This window comes from Chiloscyllium punctatum, chromosome 10, assembly GCF_047496795.1.
Source record: "Chiloscyllium punctatum isolate Juve2018m chromosome 10, sChiPun1.3, whole genome shotgun sequence".
NCBI classification, from domain to species: Eukaryota; Metazoa; Chordata; class Chondrichthyes; order Orectolobiformes; family Hemiscylliidae; genus Chiloscyllium; species Chiloscyllium punctatum.
Genome location: NC_092748.1, coordinates 85951034 through 85975560, shown reverse-complemented (window position 1 = coordinate 85975560; position 24527 = coordinate 85951034). Strand labels below are relative to the sequence as shown.

Sequence of the window (24527 nt, the reverse complement as noted above, 5' to 3'; positions counted from 1 at the left end):
AAGGGACAGAAGGTTCAGAGGGGATTTGGGGAAAGGTTTTTAACTTAGCGGATGTTGAGAATCTGGAATGCACTCCCTGGGAAGGTGGAGGAGGCCAGAACCCTTATAATTTAAAATAAAAAACGGATGAGCATTTGAGATATCATAACATTTAGGGATATGGGACAGGTGCAGGAAATTGGGATGAGCACACCTTTATTGATAGTTCTGTTGGTGCAGACTTGATGAGCCAAAGGGTCTGAATCACACTTTGAAGACTTGGTGAGTGTTACACACTTTCTAATATGACAAAAAAAAAATCAAGGTAGGAGGTGCTGAAACAACACAAGATAATATTTTAAAAATTATTTTCCTCAGAACTTCTTTTGGGTTTGGTAAAGTCGAAGTCAGCGCTCAGTCTTCACGAGGGTCTCTGCTGTTCCTGCTGCTAATTTCAATAGCTCCTTTGCTCCCCCATACAACTTTCATCTTTAATTTCCACTAATAATTCCCACAGGCCTCCAATACATCTGTGTTATCATATTCCCATTATGACCCTCAATTTTTAGGCAGGCCACCAAGAACCTCTTTGGGAAATGAAGCCGTTCCATTGAGAACATAAGAGCTAGGAACATGAGTACACAAATCGGCCTCTTGAAGCTGCCCTGCCATTCAGTACGATCATGGCTGATCTCATTTTGGCCTTCCAAGTGCACTTTTCTGCCCGCTCTCCATAACTCTTTAACCCATTACTCTTCAATTAGTAATAAATGCCAAGATTCCATTTGCCTTTATAATTACCTGCTGTACCTGTACTAGTTTTCTGCATTTATGCATGAGAACACCCAGATCCCTATGTACTGAAGCACTCAGACATTCTCTCCATTTAGATAATAAGTTGCTATTTCCATTCTTCCAACCAAAATGGATGATCTCACACTTACCCACATTAAACTCCATCTGCCAAATTTTGGCCCATTCATTTAACTTATCCAAATGCAAATTTGGCTGTGGTACGTTTATCCTCACATCCAAGTCACTGTAGCAAGTTAATTATATATGATTTACCCTTCATAGAACCATGCCTAGTTTGACGTATTGCATTTTGAATTTATAAATGCCCCAAATAATGGATTCTGACAATTTTCTAGGCAGACATTAAACTATTAAGTCTTTGGTTTCCTATTTCTCCTTCCCTCCATTTCTGAATTATTAGCATTTTTCCAATCCATTGGAACCTTTCTGACATCAAAGGACTTTTAGAGCATTTTCACCAATGGATTAAATATTTCTATTGTACTTCCTTAAGACTCTAGGATGTAGGCCATTAGGCTCTGCAGGCTTGCTGCCTTCAATCCCAATAATCTGCACATTTTTGATGATTGCTCTAAGTTCCTCAATTTCTGTAACCCCGCTGCATTATCTGTTACTATTGGGAAAACTGAGGCAAAATGGTGATTTAGTGTCTTGGCCATTTCTCTGCTTCCCACTATTAAATCCCCAGTTTCATCCTCAAAAGGACCCACATTCGCTTTAGCTATTCTTTTCCCTTTTATATATATATGGAAGCTTTTGCTATCCATTTTCATACTTTTCATTAGATTTCTTTCATAAATTACTTTGCTCGTTTTATTATTTACTTACAAATATATTAAGGACAAAAAGGTAACTAGGGAGAGAATAGGGCCTCTCAAAGACCAGCAAAGCAACCTTTGTGTGGAGCCACAGAAAACTGGGGAGATACTAGACGAGTATTTTGCATCAGTATTTACTGTGGAAAAGGATATGGATAATATTGACTGTAGGGAAATAGATGGTGACATCTTGCAAAATGCCCATATTACAGAGGAGGAAGTGCTGGCTGTCTTGAAACGCATAAAGGTGGATTAATCCCCAGGACCTGATCAGGTGTACCCGAGAACTCTGTGGGAAGCTAAAGAAGTGATTAATGGGCCTCTTGCTGAGATATTTGTATCATCGATAGTCACAGGTGAGGTGCCGGAAGACTGGAGGTTGGCTAACATGGTGCGACTGTTTAAGAAGGGTGGTAAGGACAGTAAGGACAAGTCAAGGAACTATAGGACTATAGCCTGACGTCAGTGGTGGGCAAGTTGTTGGAGGGAATCCTGAGGGACAGGATGTACATGTATTTGGAAAGGCAAGGACTGATTAGGAACAGTCAACATCTTTGTGTGGGGGAAATCATGTTTGACAAACTAGATTGAGTTTTTTTGAAGAAAGAAAGAGGATTGATAAGGACAGAGCAGTAGATATGATCTATATGGACTTCAGTAAGGCGTTCGACAAGGTTCCCCATGGAAGACTAGTTAGAAAGGTTAGATCTCATGGAATACAGGGAGAACTAGCCTTTTGCATACAGAACTAGCTCAAAGGTAGAAGACAGAGGGTGGTGGTGGAGGGTTGTTTTTCAGACTGAAGGCCTGTGACCAGTGGAGTGCCACAAGATTTGGTAATGGGTCGTCTACTTTTTGTCATTTACATAAATGACTTGGACGCGAGCATAAGAGGTACAGTTAGTAAGTTTGCAGATGACACCAAAACTGGACAGCGAAGACGGTTAACTCAGATTACAACAAGATCTCGACCAGATGGTCCAATGGGCTGAGAGGTGGCAGATGGAGTTTAATTCAGATAAATGCGAGGTGCTGCATTTTGGGAAAGCAATTCTTAGCTGGACTTATACACTTAATGGTAAGGTCCTCGGGAATGTTGCTGAACAAAGAGACCTTGGAGTGCAGGTTCATAGCTCCTTGAAAGTGGAATCGCAGGTAGATTGGATAGTGAAGAAGGCGTTTGGTATGCTTTCCTTAATTTGTTAGAGAATTGAGTATATGAATTGGGAGGTCATGTTGTGGCTGTACAGGACATTGGTTAGGCCACTGTTGGAATATTGCAGTTCTGGTCTTCTTCCTGTTGGAAAGATGTTTGAAACTTGAAAGGATTCAGAAAAGATTTACAAGGATGTTGCCAGGGTTGGAGGATTTGAGCTATAGGGAGAGGCTGAAAAGGCTGGGGCTGTTTTTCCTGGAGCGTCGGAGGCTGAGGGGTGACCTTATAGAGGTTTACAATTTATGAGGGGCATGGATAGGATAAATAGACAAAGTCTCTTCCCTGGGGTCGGGGAGACCAGAACTAGAGGGCATAGGTTTAGGGTGAGAGGGGAAAGATACAAAAGAGACCTATGGGACAAATCTTTCACACAGAGGGGGGTACATGTATGGAATGAGCTGCCAGAGGATGTGGTGGAGGCTGGTACAATTGCAACATTTAAAAGGCATTTGGATGTGTATATGAATATGAAGGGTTTGGTGGGATATGGGCTGGGTGCTGGCAGGTGAGACTAGATTGGGTTGGGATATCTGGTCGACATGGACGGGTTGGACCGAAGGGTCTGCTTCCATGCTGTACATCTCTATGACTCTAGTAAAAGTTTCCCAATTTTCCAACCTGCCACTGTCTTTGCAGTGTGGCATGCTTTAAGATTTTATCTTTATTCTATCTTTAATTTGCTTGCTGACGCATGGATGAATGTTTTACCATCTTACATTCTTTCTTCCTTTCTGGAATATATTTTACTTAGGAGAAATTGAATACCTCCTTAAATTCTTGCATGTTATGGTCACTCTTCCCTAGAGGATCCTTCACCATGAGATCATTAATTAATCCCACCTCATTATATAATACCATATCCAGAATAACTTGCTTTCTGGTTGGTTCCATAAAAATTGTTCAAAGATACAATCACCAAACATTCATTGAATTTGCCCTCGAGACTATCCTGGCCAATTTGATTTGATTAATCAAGTCTATAAGATGGACAAGGCCTTTACGTTTCCAGACTATGATGATGGTCCACCCAGTTTAAAATTTAGATCCCTGGTCTCTGGAATTTATTTTCAATGGAAAAAGTTATTAGTTTGTGGTTCAGTCACTAGATGGAGCACCTCTATTCAGCTGAGATCAAAGCGAATATTAGAAATCACAAAAGAAAGAAACTCAAAGTGGATGAGTTAAATTTTGCGCTGCACAACCAAAGCTTCCACCTGGCAGTGTTGCACATCTCTGTCAACTATGAAACAATCTACACCCCAGAATATTCTTGTTCTCCCATCAAAGTAGATGGAGGTGGACAGCTGCAGTTCTTATGCAATCAGGAACAAATATATCAGAAGGCAACATTATTTTGTTTTGATCTGCCTGAAATAAACACTTCAGCAAACAAGTAGAAAATAGGTTTTACTAATTTAAAACAGATTATTGTATTCAAACTGCTCAGAGCATGAAAATTAATGCCAATTAGTTTTGAACATCCATCTCAAAACTCATTTTAAGTTTTTATTCAAATTTTAATGGTGTGTAGTTCATGCAACCATACTTTCTGAATTTGTGATATGACGGTAAACAGATACATTGATAACTTAAACCCATCAGCTTCTTTTACCTCCTTTTTTTTAAAAATAGTTGAGTTCTTTTGTCTAACAAAAATGATTTTCACAAAACAATAGTCTACAGAAATGAACGCTGTTACAAATTAGTGCATTCAATTGCATTTATAAAGTCTTACAAAGTTTCTTTAACGTAACATAAGCTTTATGAAATATATTGATGCATAATAAATAAAATAGCAAAACATAAGCAAATCAATTGCTATGTAAAGTCAATTTGAGGCATTGCAAATCACTGTCCTGAAACTGGAGTTTTCTACAAAATCTACAGTGTTACCTTAGCACAGTGTCTCAGACAAATGACTTGATAACAATACCCATTCATTCTTAAAAGGGCTACCTTCCCCAGTGGCTCAGCATGTTTATCCAGTGAGTATCTGGAAGATCTCAGTTTCAATCCCTAGTCTGTGCTGAGTTAAGTGATCTTAGCTGGGGCATCAATTAGGGTGTTTTCAATGGTCAAAGCACCAGCTGGGGTAGGGGAATGGAAAATCACCAGGGTTTTCACATCTGATCACTATCCGACAGCCCCACTGGAAGTGCACGTGTTGACATCAGGCAAGGATAGCATTAGGCTTGTCTGTGATGTCCCCCGCGGTTAAATACCCGTATGACACTCACACATGAATAACAGCCATTTGGATGAGATACTGGAGGGTGACCAGCACCCCTGGACCTGGATCCCAAAGAATCAACACCTTCATGAGAGAAGGGCAGAGGAGAAAATTTGCGAGAAATTTCTCTTAATTGTGAATGGGACAGAAACATTGTAAGCATATTTGGAAAAACTAATTTGATCAAGTGACCTTCAGTGTCTTAACATCTTTATTAGGCGTTTCAAATGGGTAGTCTTCAGAAATGCTCTTCCATTATTCAAGTTTCACACTGTTGCACTGTGGATTGCTGAACTAGTCCATTGTTTTGGGTCCATTGGTAGCATAAAGATATAGTGTTTTGACTTTAGCTATGATGTGATCTCAAGTTCTAGAAGGTTGCTGAACATTACAAACCATTTTCACACAATTATAACAAAGGTCTTTAACATTTCTGCCAAAAATGTGAATTTAACTCTCAAAATAAAATCTGTACAGTAGAAATTCCAAACTGTAAACAAGGTATACAAACACTGAAAAAGAAAATGGTGGTTCACAAACCAACCGTGTACTTCATATACCACTGGCCATTAAGGACACGTGCTATTGAATGGTACATCCCTTTCAGGCTGTAATGCAGAATTTCAACAGCATGCATAATGCAAAGCTGGGTTGGGGACAGTCATCAAATCACATGCACTATTGCTCCAATCTAGCCAATCAGGCTCAGATTGATTAATTTCCTTGGGAATCAACCATAATTTTGTACAGACAGTAGTTATTAAGAAAAAAGTGTTAAAGACTTATTTTGTCTTTCCCAGTCATTCAATGGAAGACTCTGCAATATGACTGCTGATGCAATTTTGCACAGCCTGGTCTAATGACAAGGCACACATTAATTTAAAAAAAAGAAACTTAAAATCATGTGAACTTAACAGGAAGGATGAAAATCATTTAAGGCTGTTTAAGTGGCTGAGAGAAAAGCATGTAAACTAATTTAAAGCTGAAGACCATACTGGAACACATCCTTCAGCAGAGCAATTAAAGACAGTTAAAGTTCAGGTGTGACCTCTGTATGTAAATGAGGACTTCATCTTGTATGGGTGCAAGGTAGAAATACCTTTACGCAAAAGTCAGTAGCGAGATCAGTACCTACAGTCCTCTAGTGTAATTATGACTGTTTTAACCGTTTGCGTGGAATACCAAATGGTGGGCATTGCGCAGTCGCCAATGCTCGGAAGGCCTCTGCAACTAAATGAGGATGGGAGTGAATCATCGACTTCCAGCCTTCTGTCTCCATCACATCTGTGGCATGGCTGCAAATAAGTCAAATGATAAAGTTCATCAGGAGGAATAACAATGAGAATGACTTGTATTCAAGTGTCACTACCTGTTATTTATATTTAAGAAACAAAACATAACTATCTATGATTGAATGATCCATGTTAGGTGGTCAAGTTTTCTTTTTGGGACTTCTGCATCCATCAATATGTGTCTTGAGATTTTTCATTGTGGCTAAAAGCAGCGGTTTTCCAGTGGCCAGACAAAAATACACACACATATCCTTAAAATGAATTCAACTCTGGATCCCAGCTTTGTGTAACAAAACAAGGGAGGGCCAGTCCCAGAGAATCCTTGTCACAAACAGGACAGAAGATCACTGAAATTACACCCCTTTTGAGGCAGTCAATGTGTCTTGTTCTGTGATGTAAATATGCAACACGACAGACAGCCTCTTTGACAGTCACTGTGAAAAGTTATGTATGTAAAGTAAGGGTGGATGATAGGCAGGTTGAGGTTAGGGAGGGATTGGGTGCCAAGTAGGTGAAAGGGTTGCAGCACGCCAACAAGTGGTTGAGTGTTTGAGGTGGATTCTAGTCCAGTGGTGGTGATGTTGTGCTAGTGTAGGGGTGCAGATGGGAAAGAACCACATTGGGCATGTGGTGTTGGGTTGGCCAGGTCAGGATGGATGCCAAGGGCTCAGTTTAATAGTTACCCAGGAGATCAAAGAGTTTTTCTGAGCAACTATTACCCTTAGATTACAAAAGGATATGGATGGTTGGTCAGTGGTAAATGGAATTCAATCTGGGTAAGTGTGAGGTGATCCACTTGTGCAGGACAAAAAAGGCTAGGGAATACATGATGAACAGCAGGACTTTGAGGATCAGGAAGACCTTAGTGTGCATGTCCACTGGTCCCTAAAAGTAATGGGACAGGTAAATAAAGTGGTTAGAGCAGCTTATGGAATACTTGCCTTGATTAGCTGATATATAGAGTTTAAGAGCAGGTAGGTTATGCTGGAACTATATAAAACTCTGGTTAGGTCACACTGATAGCATTGTATGTAGTTCTGGAATCAACATTATAGGAAGGATGTGGTTGCACCAGGAGAGGGTGCAGAGGAGATTTACCAGGATGTTGCCTAGGCTGGAGTGTTTAGTTGACATATTAAATACATAGAACATAGAACAGTACAGCACAGAACAGACCCTTCAGTCCACTATGTTGTGCCGACCACTGATCCTCATGTATGCACCCTCAAATTTGTGACCATATGCATGTCCAGTAGTCTCTTAAATGTCCCCAATGACCTTGCTTCCGCAACTGCTGCTGGCAACGCATTCCATGCTCTCACAACTCTGTGTAAAGAACCCACCTCTGATATCCCCTCTATACTTTCCTCCAACCAGCTTAAAACTATAACCCCTTGTGTTAGTCATTTCTGCTCTGGGAAATATTCTCTGGCTATCGACTCTATCTATGCCTCTCATTATCTTGTACACCTCAATTAGGTCCCCTCTCCTCCTCCTTTTCTCCAATGAAAAATGTCCAAGCTCAGTCAACCTCTCTTCATAAGATAAGCCCTCCAGTCCGGGCAGCATCCTGGTAAACCTCCTCTGAACCCTCTCCAAAGCACCCACATCTTTCCTATAATAGGGCGACCAGAACTGGACGCAGTATTCCAAGTGCGGTCTAACCAAAGTTTTATAGAGCTGCAACAAGATCTCACAACTCTTAAACTCAATCCCCCGTTAATGAAAGCCAAAACACCATATGCTTTCTTAACAACCCTGTCCACTTGGGTGGCTATTTTAAGGGATCTATGTACCTGCACACCAAGATCCCTCTGTCCCTCCACACTGCCAAGAATCCTATCCTTAATCCTGTACTCAGCTTTCAAATTCGACCTTCCAAAATGCATCATCTCGCATTTATCCAGGTTGAACTCCATCTGCCACCTCTCAGCCCATCTCTGCATCCTGTCAATGTCCCGCTGCAGCCTACAACAGCCCTTGATACCGTCAATGACACCTCCAACCTTTGTGTCGTCTGCAAACGTGCTGACCCATCCTTCAATCCCCTCATCCAAGTCATGAATAAAAATTACAAACAGTAGAGGCCCAAGGACAAGAGCCCTGTGGAACACCACTCACCACAGACTTCCAGGCGGAATATTTTCCTTCTACTACCAATCACTGTCTTCTGTTGGCCAGCCAATTCTGTATCCAGACAGCTAAGTTCTCCTGTATCCCATTCCTCCTGACCTTCTGAATGAGCCTATCATGGGAACCTTATCAAATGCCTTGCTGAAGTCCATATACATCACATCCACAGCTCGACCCTCATCAACTTTTCTAGTCACATCCCCAAAGAACTCTAAGGTTTTTCAGGCATGACCTACCCCTCACAAAGCCATGTTGAATGTATTTAATCAAGCAGTGTTCTTCCAGATGGTCATAAATCCTATCCCTCAGAATCCTTTCTAACACCTTGCAGACGACAGACATGAGACTTACTGGTCTGTAATTGCCGGGGATTTCCCTATTTCCTTTCTCGAAGAGAAGAATTACATTTGCCTCTCTCCAGTCCTCAGGTATGACTCCAGTGGAGAGCGAGGATGCAAAGATCTTCGCAAGTGGCGAAGCAATTGCATTTCTCGTTTCCCAAAGCAGTCGAGGACAAATCTGGTCCGGGCCTGGCGACTTGTCAATCTTAATGTTTGACAAAATTTTCAGCACATCAGCTTCCTCTATCTCTATCCATTTCAGTACGCACACCTGCTCTTCAAAGGTTCCATTTACTACAAAGTTTGTTTCTTTCGTAAAGACAGAAGCAAAAAACTCATTTAGGGCTTCCCCTACCTCCTCAGACTCCACACACAAATTCCCTATGCTATCCCTGATCGGCCCTACTCTTTCTTTGACCATTCTCTTATTCCTCACGTAAGTGTAAAATGCCTTTGTGTTCTCCCTAATCTGTTCTGCCAAGCCTTTCTCGTGCCCCCTCCTGGCTCTCCTCGACCATTTGAGCTCCTTCCTCGCCTGCCTGTAATCCTCTAGAGCTGAGCTTGACCCTAGCTTCCTCCACCTTATATAAGCTACCTTTTTCCTTTTGACGAGAAGCTCCAATGCTCTCGTCATCTACCAGTTGTTGCCTGTCTCAGAGGGACATATTTATTCATCACTTGCAACAACTGTTCCTTAAACAGTCTCCACGTGTCTATAGTGCGCCTTTACCATGGAACACTTGCTCCCAATCCATGCTTCCTAACTCATGTCTAATCGTATCATAGTATCCTCTTCCCCAATTAAATATCCTCCCATTTTGTCTGATCCTCTCCTTCTCCATAGCTATGTAGAATGCGAGGCAGTTGTGGTCACTATCACCAAAATGCTCTCCCACCACAAGATCTGATACCTGCCCCGGCTTGTTTCCGAGCACCAAGTCTAGAATGGCCTCTCCCCTCGTTGGCCTGTCAATGTACTAAGTTAAGAAACCCTCCTGAACACACCTTACAAAAACAGCTCCATTCAAATCTTCTGCTCGAAGGAGGTTCCAATCAATATTCGGAAAGTAAAAGTCACCTATTACAACAACCCTACTCCGTCCACACTTTTCCAAAATCTGCCGACCTATGCTTTCTTCCATCTCCCTGCTGCTATTGGGGGGCCTGTAGTCAACCCCTAACGCGGTGACTGCTCCCTTGCTGTTCCTAAATTCCACCCATACTGACTCGGTAGGCAGATCTTCCTCGACAATGGAAGCTTCTGTAGCTGTGATACCCTCTCTGATTAGTAGTGCTACACCCCCTTCTCTTTTCCCCCCCTCTATACTTTTTAAATGCTCTAAACCCTGGAACATCCAACAACCATTCCTGCCCCTGAGAAACCCATGTCTCTGTTATGGCCACAACATCATAGCACCAGGTACTGATCCATGCTCTAAGTTCATCACTTTTATTCCTGATACTTCTTGCATTAACGTAAACACACTTTAACTGATCCCTTGGTTCCCTCCCAGGAAAATCCTTCCCACTAGCTGGTCTACCTCTTGCTATTGCCTCATCTGCATCAACTCTCACCTCCGGTATACAGCTCAGGTTCCCACCCCCCCGCCATACTAGTTTAAACCCTTCCACCCAGGAAATTGGTCCCTTCCAGTTCAGATGCAACCCGTCCTTCTTGGACAGGTCCCACCTTCTCCAGAAGGCATCCCAATTACCTGCATATCTGAAGCTCTCCCTCCTGCTCCAGCTGCGCAGCCATGTGTTAAGCTGCGCCTGCTTACTTTGATTTTCTGAAGGACACGGTCAAAGAGTATTTAATTTGGTTAACTGAATGCCGGACGATCGATGCTGGATAACATAATTAGCCACACATGGGGACCTTGCGATCTTGTTTGGATCATCTGAAATTCGGTTAATCTAATGTTGGGTAATCAAGGTTATCTGTAGACTGAGGTTGTTTTCCTTGGAGCAGAGGAGACGGAAGGGGAATATAGCTGAGATTTCAAAATTCTGAGGGACATTGATGGGGTTGAAAGAAAAGGACCATTTCACTTTGGTGGAGGGATCAATGACCAGGGAGAGCATAGATTGAACGTAATGGGCAGGAGGTTTAGAGGGGAGGCAAGGAAATCAAACATTTCATGTAGAGGGTGGTGGGTATCTGGAACTCACTGCCTGTAAGGGTGGTAAAGACAGAAAAACTGACAACATTCAAGAAACATTGAGATGTGCACTTGTGACGCCAAAGCAAACAAGGCTTTGGGCCAAGTGCTGGAAAATGAGATTAGAGTAACTGGGTGCTAGTTTTTGAACAGTGCAGACTTCATAGGCCAAAGTGCATCAATTAAAATAAGTTCATTACAAAAATAAGCATTTTAAATTACTGTAAGTTTACCATTTTTAAGTAAATTTTAAATCTACTGAAAATGACATATGCAAAATTATTTTTGAATTGGATTGGAGTCTGCAGACAGTTATTAAAAAAATTCAGATAAAAATCAAAACCTTTTAAAAAAAAATCATTGTCCAAAAGATTCAACTTAATTTTTTAGACAATAGACAATAGGTGCAGGAGTAGGCCATTCAGCCCTTCGAGCCTGCACCACCATTCAATATGATCATGGCTGATCATTCCTAATCAGTATTCTCTTCCTGCCTTATCTCCATAACCCTTGATTCCACTATCTTTGAGAGCTCTATCCAACTCTTTCTTAAATGAATCCAGAGACTGGGCCTCCACTGCCCTCTGGGGCAGAGCATTCCACACAGCCACCACTCTCTGCGTGAAGAAGTTTCTCCTCATCTCTGTCCTAAATGGTCTACCCCGTATTTTTAAGCTGTGTCCTCTGGTTCGGCACTCACCCATCAGCGGAAACATGTTTCCTGCTGCCAGAGTGTCCAATCCTTTCATAATCTTATATGTCTCAATCAGATCCCCTCTCAGTTTTCTAAACTCAAGGGTATACAAGCCCAGTCGCTTCACTCTTTCAGTGTAAGGTAATCCCGCCATTCCAGGAATTGACCTCGTGAACCTACGCTGCACTCCCTCAATAGCCAGAATGTCTTTCCACAAATCTGGAGACCAGAACTGCACACAGTACTCCAGGTGTGGTCTCACCAGGGCCCTGTACAGCTGCAGAAGCACCTCTTTGCTTCTATACTCTATCCCTCTTGTTATGAAGGACAGCATGCTAATAGCCTTCTTCACTACCTGCTGTACCTGCATGCTTGCCTTCATTGACTGGTGTACAAGAACACCCAGATCTCTCTGTACTGCCCCTTTACCTAAATTGATTCCATTGAGGTAGTAATCTGCCTTCCTGTTCTTGCCACCAAAGTGGATAACCATACATTTATCCACATTAAACTGCATCTGCCATGCATCTGCCCACTCACCTAACTTGTCCAGGTCACCCTGTAATCTCCTAACATCCTCATCACATTTCACCCTGCCACCCAGCTTTGTATCATCAGCAAATTTGCTAAGAATATTGCTGATACCATCTTCTATATCATTAACATATATCGTAAAAAGCTGCGGTCCCAGCACGGATCCCTGCGGTACCCCACTGGTCACTGCCTGCCATTCCGAAATGGAGCCGTTTATCACTACCCTTTGTTTCCTATCAGCCAACCAATTTTCAATCCAATCTAGTACTTTGCCCCCAATTCCATGCGCCCTAATTTTACTCACTAATGTCCTGTGTGGGACTTTATCAAAAGCTTTTTGAAAGTCTAGGTATACTACATCTACTGGATCTCCCTCGTCCATCTTCAGAGTTACATCCTCCAGAAGATTAGTCAAGCATGATTTCCCCTTCATAAATCCATGCTGACTCTGTCCTATCCTGTTACTACTATCCAGATGTGCCGTAATTTCATCCTTTATAATAGACTCCAGCAACTTTCCCATCACTGAGGTCAGACTAACTGGTCTATAATTTCCTGCTTTCTCTCTCCCACCTTTCTTAAAAAGTGATATAACATTAGCCACCCTCCAATCCTCAGGAACTGACCCCGAATCTATCGAACTTGGGAAAATAGTCACCAACGCGTCCACGATTTCCCGAGCCACCCTCTTCAGTACCCTGGGATGTAGACCATCAGGCCCCGGAGACTTATCAACCTTCAGACCTAACAGTCTCTCCAACACCAAATCCTGGCAAATATAAATTCCCTTAAGTTCAGGTCCTTCAGCCTCTGTTACCTCGGAGATTGCTTGTGTCTTCCCCAGTGAACACAGATTTGAAGTACCCATTTAATTCTTCTGCCATTTCTTTGTTCCCTGTAATATATTCCCCTGTTTGTGTCTTCAAGGGCCCAATTTTAGTCCTAACCATTTTTTTACCTTGCACATACCTAAAAAAGCTTTTACTATCCTCCTTTATATTATTGGCCAGTTTACCTTCGTACCTCATTTTCCCTCTGCGGATTTCCTTCTTAGTAATCCTCTGTTGCTCTTTAAAAGCTTCCCAGTCCTCGGTTTTCCCACTTATCTTTGCTATGTTTTTAAAAAAGTATTTTCAAATAACCAGTGGAAATTCCCACTGGGAATGAATTTGATCTAGATTAAAATGGTGCTGGAAAAGCACAGCAGGTCAGGCAGCATGCGAGGAGCAGGAAAATCAACGTTTCGGGCAAAAGCCCTTCATCATGAATAGAGGCAGGGTGCCTGCAGAGGGGAGAGATAAATGGGCGGGGGGGGGAAGAGAAAGTAGCATACACTATAATAGGTGAAGGGGGGTGGGATGAAGGTGATAGGTCAGGGAGGAGCGTGGAGTGGATAGGTGGAGGGCGATGCTGAGCTGGAAGGTTGGAGCTGGGGTGAGGTGGGGAAAGGGGAAAATGAGGAAACTGGTGAAATCTACATTGATGCCATGGGTTTGAAGTGTTCCGAGGAAGAAGATGAGGTGTTCTTCCTCCAGGTGTTGGTTGGTGAGGAAGCGGTGGTGGAGGCGGCCCAGGACCTGCATGTCCTCGGCAGAGTGGAAGGGGGAGTTGAAATGTTGGGCCACAGGACGGTGGGGTTGATTGGTGCAGGTGTCCCAGAGACGTTCCTTAAAGCGCTCTGCTAGGAGGCGTCCAGTCTCCTCAATGTAGAGGAGACCGCATTAGGAGCAACGGATACAATAAATGATATTGGTGGAAGTGCAGGTAAAACTTTGATGAATGTGGAAAGGTCCTGTGGGGCCTTGGATGGAGGTGAGGGAGGTGGTGTGGGCGCAGGTTTTGCAATTCCTGCAGTGGCATGGGAGGGTGCCAGGAAGGGAGGGTGGGTTGTCGGGTGGCATGGACCTGACCAGGTACTCACGGAGGGAATGGTCTTTGAGGAAAGCGGAATGGATGGGGAGGTAAATATATCCCTGGTGGTGGGGTCCGTTTGGAGGTGACAGAAATGTCTTTGGATAATGTGGTTTATGCGGATGTTGGTAGGGTGGAAGGTGAGCACCAGGGGGCTTCTGTCCTTGTTATGGTTGGAGGGGTGGGGTTTCAGGGCAGAGGGGCGGGATGTGGACAAGATGCATTGGAGGGCATCTTTAACCATGTGGGAAGGGAAATTGTGGTCTCTAAAGGAGGTCATCTGGTGTGTTCTGTGGTGGAACTGGTCCTCCTGCTCAACTCCTCCTGTTCCTGCTCAACTGCCTATCATCAGAAGTGGAAAAAGGAAGAGATGTAGTAGGCTTTAAGCAACTAGAAGAGAGATGCAGAATATGTTGGCGAATTATATTGACAGTCTCCAAAAACATTTGTGTCTTTGAATTTGTAAACGAGAGTCATTGGGCCACACCTATTGTGTCAGTGATAAAGAAAAATGGATCAGTACACATTTGCAATGATTTCAAGGTCTCAATTTGCCTTTAATTTGCCTTTAATTGCTGACTTATTTGCTAGTCTAGCTGAAGATCAGCTTTTCAGCTTGCCAAAGGTCAATTCATTTCCAGATGAATGTAGATCCTGAGTCACAGAAATACTTGACAATTATAACACACAAAGGACTATTTGAAATCAAGCAATTTTGATTTGTAACCATATCCACTGCGCCACAGATCAGATTTTAAGGGGACTGGAAGGAGCCCAGTGATACCTAGATGATACTTTGGTTACAGGAAGAAATCAAAAAGAGCATCTCCACAATTTAGAGGCTGCAGAGCCTTGAAGATTATGGGCTAAGAGTAAGGGAAGGCAAATGAGAATTTTTAAAAATTTTCCACTTAAAATTTAGACCATGTCATTGATACTGAGAGAGTACTCAAATCATATTCAAAAGTAAAAGCCATAACTGGGGCACCAGCACCTAAAAGCGCAACTACAATCATTTGTGGCCTTGCTGAATTAGTACGGCAGGTTTATCCCAAATCTTGCAGCCATTCACAAGCCATTGCACAATTTATTATGCCAAAAACAAGAACTTAAAAGTGTGAAGGAGCATTTACACAAGCCAAAAAGACGTTATTACAATAAAAAGTCCTGACCTATTTTAACCCAAAGTTGTCATTGCAACTAGCATGCAATGCATCACCTTCTAGGCTAGCAGCAGTCATTTCTCACATAACATTGAATGATGAAGAGAAGCCAATAGCTTTTGTATCAACAATAACAAAATCAAAGAGTTGTGGATGCTGGAAATCATAACTAAAAACAGAAATTGTTGGAAAAATTGTTGAAAATGCAGAGAGAAATTAGAGTTAACATTTAGGGTCCAGTGACCCTGCTTCAGAACTGAATTTTTGCATCAAGATCATTTTAAAAAACACAGAAATGAATCATACAAAAATAGAGAAAGAAGCTCCAAGAATCATTTTTAGCATTAGGCAATTTCACGAATACCTGTATGGCTGGGAATTTATCCTACTTAACAGGCCACAGATCACAATATTTGGGTCTCAGGCACAAACACCTCTAGCAGCAAGCTGCGAGGTGAGCACGGTTGCTATCTACTCACACATACAATTCAGTATCAGCAATCCAACTTAGATGAGAATGCTGATGGGCTCCTTTGCCAAATGAGTCAATGACAATCAGTCCTTATGTAGACATTTTCCACTTCGACCAAGTAGAGAACACTCCAGTAACAGTAGGACAAGTTAAATGTACCATATTACTGCCAAAAATGATGGACATAGTACTTCATGGTAAAACTCACAGAAGCAACCAGAACTGAAGCCGTATATCACACGGATGCTGGAAGTGTACATGCAAACAGGATAGGGTCATCACTCGACCATAACTAAGGGAACAGGTGTGAAATCAACTACACAAAGATCACTATGACATTGTCAGAATGAGAGAGATAGCCAGAAACCATTTCTGCTGGCCAGAGCTCCACTCCAAAATTGAGAAGAATGTGGAAAAGTGCAGTTTGGGAAAGAACCTGCAATCTACCTCTTAAAACCATTACACCAAAAACACCACAAATTAAAAACACCAAGAAAATAAACAAACACCTGAACTATGTCGACAGCCACACAGGAAGCAACACTCTCTGGAAAATCTTACTTACTGTCATATATATGACAGTAAACATTCACAATGTTTTCATTTCAGGAACCACTGATGTGCTTTGTATTTGTGAAGGCTGACTGTCACTTTAAGAGTCCAAGCATGCGATGCAATTATGACAATATTGGCACTTTTGGAGGGTCAAACACCTCTTTGTAACCCAGTTCTCAGAAAAGGTCACTCGACCCAAAATGTCAATTCTGATTTCTTTCCACAGATACTGCTAGACCTGCTGAGCTTTTCCAGTAATTTCTGGTTTTGCTTTCTCTCTAACCTTGTTGCCCACAGAATGCACATCTCTATATTAAAGTTCCTGCTGTTTCATGGTTCAGCATCCTTCTTTTTGGAACTTAACACTATCACAGAGTAGGTGATTCAGCACAGTAAAACTCCTCTAGACACATTTTACTTTCACTTGTCCATGACTACTCCCCCTTTGGCTTGCACAAACAATTCCTGTCATTTCATCTGTCTTGTATTCTAGCCCCTCACAGATTTTCTGTTTTATGCCTTTTCCCATGCTCCCCCATTTTTACTTAGTTAAAATTACATTTTTAAATTTTCTCAGTTCAAATGGAAGAGCTATCAATCTGAAGTAATAATTCCAAAGATGCTGTCAGATCTGTTGACTATTTCCACTAATTTCTGTTTTTATTTCAGAGTTCCAGCCTCTCTCATACTTGACTCTTGCAATCTGCTTTTTAATAGAAGTTAGATTTTGAGAAACTAAAGCTCATTTTTAAAGGAATGCTACTGCCAATTACTGTCGGACTATAAAACTACATTGGACATCCACTAAAATACAAAAATAATGACTTTCTGGTTTAATACAACTAAAATTGTGATATCTTCTATTTTGCTTTACAACATGGGAAAGTATAAGAGCTTAAAAATATGTTCCTGGAAAGGTGCAGCAGATCAGGCAGCATCAAAGGAGAAGGAGAATTGACGTTTCGGGCATAAGCCCTTCTTCAGGAACGAGGAGGGTGTGCCAAGCAGGCTAAGATAAAAGGTAGGGAGGAGGGACTTGGGGGAGGGCGTTGGGAATACGATAGGTGGAAGGAGGTTAAGGTGAGGGTGATAGGCCGGAGAGGGGGTGGGGGTGGAGAGGTCGGGAAGAAGATTGCAGGTCAAGAAGGCGGTGCTGAGTCTGAGGGTTGGGACTGAGGAAAGGTGGGGGAGGGAAAATGAGAAAGCTGGAGAAATCTGCATTCATCCCTTGTGGTTGGAGGCTCCCAGGCGAAAGATGAGGCGCTCTTTCCCCAGGCGTCGTGTTGCCATAGTCTGGCGATGGAGGAGGCCAAGGACCTGCATGTCCTTGACGGAGTGGGAGGGGAGTTAAAGTGTTCAGCCACGGGGCGGTTGGATTGGTTGGTGTAGGTGTCCCAGAGGTGTTCTCTGAAACGTTCCGCAAGTAGGCAACCTGTCTCCCTAATGTATAGGTAGCCACATTGGGTGCAGCGGACGCACTAAATGATGTGTGTGAAGGTGCAGGTGAATTTCTGACGGATATGGAAAGATGCCTTGGGGGGAAGTGAGGGGGGAGGTGTGGGCACAAGTTTTGCATTTCTTGCGGTTGCAGGGGAAGGTGCCAGGAGTGGAGGTTGGGTTGGTGGGGTGTGTGATCTGACGAGGGAGTCGCGGAGGGAGTGGTCTTTCCGGAACGCTAATAGGGGTGGGGAGGGAATTATATCCTTGGTGGTGGGGTCTGCTTGGAGGTGGCGGAAATGACAAAGGATAATACGATGTATCTGGAGGTTGGTGGGGTGGTAGGTGAGGACTAGTGGGGTTCTGTCCTGGTGGCGAGTGGAGGGGCAGGGTTCAAGGGCGGAGGAGCGGGAAGTGGAGGAGATGCAGTGGAGAGCATCGTCAACCAGTCTGAGGGGACATTGCGGTCTTTGAAGAAGGAGGCCATCTGGGTTGTTCGGTATTGGAATTGGTCCTCCTGGGAGCAGATGCGGCGAAGGCGAAGGAATTGGGAATATGGGATGGCGTTTTTACAGGGGACAGGGTGGGAGGAGGTGTAATCTAGGTGGCTTTCTCCTAGCAAAATAGAAGATGTCAACTTTTAAAAATGTACTTCCCAAGAGTGAGTTAAAGAACACTCAAAGCTCAGTGCAGAGCTTTTGCTAGCAGTGAATATGGAACAATCTTAGGGCTAGATCATAGAAAGTTATACACAATTAAAAACAAACATAAATATACCATTGTAGCCTTTTATACAGTAACATCTCAACAAATTCTCTATTCAGAAAGTCAAAAATAGACCACAACAAATCCGTACAAGTACAGAACAATTACTTGGTATCTTGTGAAATATTTTTTAGGTATATTTCCAGTATAAAATGCTTTTGACATTATTGGACAATATAGCTCTACAATAGTAAAGGCAAAGTTGTCATGCTCCCACAGGATCATAAGGCTACTCTCTCATTACAGAGGTGTCTGGTGGGGAGTTTACCCTGAGGGTCACCATGCCTCAGGCAATGGGTGATATTGAAAAGGCGGGACCTTCATGGTAACATCAGACAATACAGGAATTGAATACACATTATTAGTGTCACTCTGCGTTGCAAACCAGCTGTCCAGTCAACTGGACTAATAAATGGAATCCAAAGTTTGAGGAACTCTCTAATCTGGAAAGGCAACTATTTTCTTCATGATCATTCCCCCAACAGCAAAAGGTTATACAAATTTAAATAGGAAAGTGACCTATAGTGGCTATTATAATGATAAATAATCATAATTTAGCATGTTTGGAATGAAAAAGATTCTTTTGCAATATGACAGATGGCAAAACTTAGAAACCTTTCTTTGTACTTTGCAGAGTTGTATATGGAAAAGCAGAGCTGCCTCTTTGGTAGGTATTCATCTATTTTGCATTTGTTTGTCCTTTAAAAGAACATATAATAGTGTATCTGGAGATACATTCTTTAACCTCATTTTATGTCACAGCTGTATGATATTAAATCTTGAAAACCAATCCAATCAATTTCATTTTTCCACTTTACTTACTTGTTGCTCCAGTTTTTTCCATCCTTACACCCAAGTTGTCGGAGAACACTGCACCTGTAATGGGAAAATATTAAAAGAAAGAAAACTAATTCAATGAACACAAAATATAGATTTGGCAGCCTGGATTTCAAATGAAAGCAATGACACTTACCTGTTAATGAAGTCTATTGCTTGTGCTTTCAGCTGTTCTGCACTGTGCAAATCTGCAAGAATGAGAATTTCTGCCACATTTTCAACCGAAAGGTTACTACACAAGGTTTCTTCACACATAACCTTCAGGCGGTCTAGTGCGTACTGAAAGGACATAAAAAATATTGATTATCTCATAACCGGCAACTATCAAGTAGAAACACCATCTACGGCTTTTAGAACTGACCAACATTAACATGTACATCTTTTCTGCAAGTAAACATTCCTTGCAAAAAGTTTTTTAAAAAACGGTTTACTGCTGAACTCTATATCACTTCAGCCTCTGGTTCATTCAGTATTCTAACAAGCAGCTTTTTAGATTAGATTACTTACAGTGTGGAAACAGGCCCTCCGGCCCAACAAGTCCACACCGCCCCGCCGAAGCGTAACCCACCCATACCCCTACATCTACATCTACCCCTTTCCTTGAAGGAATTAAGGAATACAAGATGCAACAACTTGGAGACACCCACCTCCTCCCCTTTCCTATCCCTTCACCCAAATCTGTCTCTTATCATGCACTTACTATCCCTTCTCCCTTTCCACTCTGATACTGCATGTTCTGTACTCAGCAAAAGTCTTAGTCTTATCCCTCTACAGCCCCACCTTAATGAATTTAGGGCACGACATGACACTGAACACTCTTCTATTGTCTTTGCCTCAGTGTCTATTCTCCCAGGTCATCCATCTCCATCTCATGTATATGGGTGGGAGGGGCCCCCAACTATTTTTCTTTCTATCTCCACCTACTGTTTACTCCTCTCCACCCCCCGCCTCCCCCAACCCGATCTTCAGCATATATACCCAACCTTTTCCAAGCTACAATTGGTTTGGGGTGGGGTCCATCATTGGACCCAATTATTGACTCTGCTTTCTCTGCACAGATGCTGCCATACCTGCTGAGTTTTTCCAGCAATTTCTGTTTTTGTTGTGAACCTATAAACCTGTCCGTATTTTCAATGATTTCAAAATATAAACACGTTATCACTGTTCAAATTTTAACTTTGTACATGTGAAAAGGTGAAAATTGGGACGTATTTCTCAATATAAACAAAACTTACAAAGCTCTCTCTCCAACAAATGTCTGAAAAGATAATTCAGAATTCCTAATCAATTGCTGAGTTAGAGATTCCCCTTATTCTCGAAATACATTCTTAGACCTAAATCCCAAAATACATGCCTTCCCTAGTCATTAAAGTGGATGGGATGTATTCACAACTACAACAAAATCTTGGCTTCCAGATGAGAAGTATAAGAATGTAATAGGAATTTGTGTACTACTTTAAATAATTTTAAGTAGAGGAAATTTGACTAAAAATGGCAGAAACCAAACTTCTCTGCATTGGCAAATTTGCAAGAATGAGCATCTTTGCAACATTTTTGACTGAAGCTACTCCACAAATTTTCTTCAGATAAAACTAGAAAATCCTGTGTGAGCTGGCAGAGAATGAATCATTACCTCACAAATGTATGAAGAACATATCTTTTGCTCACTCTAAGTTTAATTAAATGCTTCAACTATAAGTTGAGAACATTCCACTTCATGACAGTTACTGCCACTTCAGTAACTCTCAGACTGTTGCATCCACTAGTCACCCTGGAAGACATTTCCTGTTGTTAATCCCATTTCATGTGGAGATATTCTATTTCCTTTTTTAAGAATCCAAGCATACCTTTTAAAAATTTCTCCAGATCAAGCAACCAATGGCATTTAACATTACAGAATCATACAGAAAGGAGGTTGCCATTTCATCTAATGTGCCTCTGTTAATTCTTTAAAACTTTTCAATTAATCCAACTGCCTTACCCTTTACTAATGCCCAGGAAAAGTTTAAGAATTTAATTTAATCCCCACTATTAAATCTGCTTCTAATAACCTTTTAAATCAGTGCAGTCCAGACCATAACTATTGTCCTGCTTGTTTTAAGCAAAAACTTCCAGGTGCAGATTAGCCATAAAAGAAATGATGGCAATATCATCCCTTGAGGGGAAGATGACTAAGCAAAATATATAATGTAAACTGACATTTCAATGCAGTAATGAGACAGTAATGGATGGAGGGGTGAAGTCTTTTGAACAGTGTTTTAAACTGAGGTATTATCTACCTGGTTAAGTAAATACTGGAGATTCTGTGATGCTATATGTAGAGGAGCATAAAATGTATTCTGCCTTCATAGTAGTACCAACATCACCAAAAATAGATTTCCTTTTCATTCATACACTTCCTATTTGAATTACAGTTGTATAAGACTCTGGTGCGGCCGCATCTGGAATATTGTGTGCAGTTTTGGTCGCCATACTATAGGAAGGATGTGGAGGCACTGGAACGGGTGCAGAGGAAGTTTACCAGGATGTTGCCTGGTATGGTAGGAAGATCCTATGAGGAAAGGCTGAGGCACTTGGGGTTGTTTTCATTGGAGAAAAGAAGGTTTGGGGTGATTTGATAGAGGTGTACAAGATGATTAGGGGGTTAGATAAGGTTGACAGTGAGAACCTTTTTCCACGTATGGAGTCAGCTATTACAAGGGGGCATAGCTTTAAATTAAGGGGGGGTAGATATAGGACTGATGTTAGGGGTAGGTTCTTCACTCAGCGAGTCGTAAGTTCATGGAATGCCCTGCCAGTAGCAGTAGTGGACTCTCCCTCTTTATGGGTATTTAAGCGGGCATTGGATAGGTATATGGAGGATAGTGGGTTAGTGTAGTTTAGGTGGGCTTTGATCGGCGCAACATCGAGGGCTGAAGGGCCTGTACTGCGCTGTATTCTTCTATGTTCTATGTTCTATGTAATTACATTGCTGTGTGCAAATTGTGTCTATTTGTGACTGGCCTTCAAAAGTAAATCATTTTTTATGATCCTGGGGTATCAATGTAAAAGAATGCTTCCTGTTGACGTGATGTGACTGAACCTTTTTCTGGCACTACCTCCTGAATGTTCATTACTTACTTTGTCTGCTGCGGCCAACAGATTATCAGCCATTTTATCGAGATTTGGTGCTTTTCCTGTGTAGATAAATCTCATCATTTCCTTAAACACTTCAGGATCCACATCATTTATTTCTACTCTGTTCTATTGAGAAGAGATTAAAAAGCAATATTAAACATAATATAAATGATTAAAAGTTAAAGATATGACACCATCTCTAATATTCATTCAATACATTAACTGCAATTCAACTGCAATTTTAACAGTAATTTAAAGATTTGTACAAAGCTGCACTATTAGAGCTCAAAGGCATAATAGTTCACTGTATTACCAGAAAGTTAAAACAAAGTTATGAAAAATAAACCAACTTCACTGTCAAAGTTGATTAAATTTTAAAATGACAAAGTGAATGACAATCTTACCTTCTTACTTTCTTCCATTTCATGTTCAAACATTGCATTAAAAACTGGAGACCGTGCTGATAAGGAAAAAAAAGTCATAAGACCAAGAATTTTTCAATTAAATAGATAAATTCAACTTTTTTTTGTCAGAAATTATTTACCTGCTAAAATTGATTTGTGAGCTTTGAATTCTTGTCCACCCACATAAAGGGAGCAGTCTGTGAACCTAGAACTTTCCAACAAATTTCCCAAATCATCAGCCAGCCGACATTCTGGAACTTTTAGTGTATTCATGTTTGATTGACCAGATATGTTGACAGAGTCTTGAACTACACTCACCTGAACCATAGGGGAAAAGAAACAAAACATAGGTCAAATGTTAATACACAATAAAGCCATTTAGAACAGTCTAATAACTTGTATTGTCTTATTTCAGCTGAAGTAAGTATTAATTGAACAATTGTTCTGGATGTAGGTTTGCTCGCTGAGCTGAAAGGTTCATTTCCAAACGTTTTGTCACCCTACTGGGTAACATCTTCAGTGGGCCTCCTGGCGAAGCACTACTGATAATTCCTGCTTTCCATTTATATGTTTGGGTTTCTTTGGGTTGTTGATGTCATTTCCTGTTGTTTTTGTTAGGGGGTGGTAGATAGGGAACTCGATAAATGGAACCTTTGTCAGGTGGTTAGTTGATCAACTAGCCACAAAATGACATGACCCTCTCTCACTAGTATCCTTACATACAGATAAGGAAGGACACCACTTTGACTGGGACAACACATCCATCCTAGGACAAGCCAAACAGAGACACGCACGAGAATTCCTAGAAGCATGGCATTCTAACCGGAACTCTACCAACAAACACATCGAATTAGACCCCATCTACCATCCCGAGAAAAAGAACAGAAATGACATCATCAACCTGAAGAAACCCAAACATATAAACAGAAAGCAAGAATTATCAGCAGTCCTTCACATGGAGGCCCACTGAAGGTGTTACCTAGTAGGGTGACGAAATGTCAGGAAAGAACCTTCCAGCTCAACGAGCAAGCCTACATCCAGAACTCAACCTGAGCTACAAATCTTCTCAAAACTCGCTAAGAACAATTGTTTTAACGATTTGCTGTTCACAGAATTGCTTATGTTAGCAAAGGCTTCAGTAGTCTTAAGTCTGGAGGCTTAATGAGACACTGTTACAGAATTCTTCATAAAAATTCAGGCTGACTTTTTCTTCCTCTATAATTTGAGGCTGCACCCATTTTGCCAGTTAATCACCTCCCCAATCTGATTACAGAAGAATTTAAAATGAGCATAAAGCAGTGTAAACATTCTCAGCCTAGAGAAAGGATGGATACCCATTAGTATGCTCTAGTGTCTTAAAATTTAAATCCATTTAATCAACATTCATGCACATTGGATAGGACACAAGAGACAACCTGACAAAGGGAGCTTCATTTTTAATATGTCTTGCTGTTTTCATTGCAAGGAAACTATATTACAAAGCAAGGGCATCTGGATAAAAGTTTAAATAAAATCACATAGTTGAAATTACTTAATTTATCACTTTGTCTAAAAATTTGGTAACAATATTGACACGAGCCCCTCAATGCCCACCAATAACAAATGCAATCAAACTATACTCCATTCAGAGTTGACATGACGACCAGTCTTG

General features: G+C 41.6%; 1 protein-coding gene across 5 annotated transcripts in view; it reads right to left on the bottom strand.

Annotated features, from left to right (window-relative positions):
* Positions 1-4315: 4315 nt before the first annotated feature.
* The window catches only part of spopla (speckle type BTB/POZ protein like a), a 209615-nt gene continuing 189403 nt past the window's right edge, over positions 4316-24527 (bottom strand). For all 5 annotated transcript variants that reach the window (XM_072579713.1, XM_072579716.1, XM_072579715.1 and 2 more), the window contains 6 exons: positions 23017-23194; positions 22877-22932; positions 22476-22598; positions 19492-19634; positions 19341-19394; positions 4316-6354 (listed from right to left, as the gene is read on the bottom strand). In XM_072579713.1, coding sequence (XP_072435814.1) covers positions 6210-6354; positions 19341-19394; positions 19492-19634; positions 22476-22598; positions 22877-22932; positions 23017-23194 — 699 coding nt within the window. In that variant the 3' untranslated portion in view covers positions 4316-6209. The remainder of the gene's footprint in view (positions 6355-19340; positions 19395-19491; positions 19635-22475; positions 22599-22876; positions 22933-23016; positions 23195-24527) is intronic.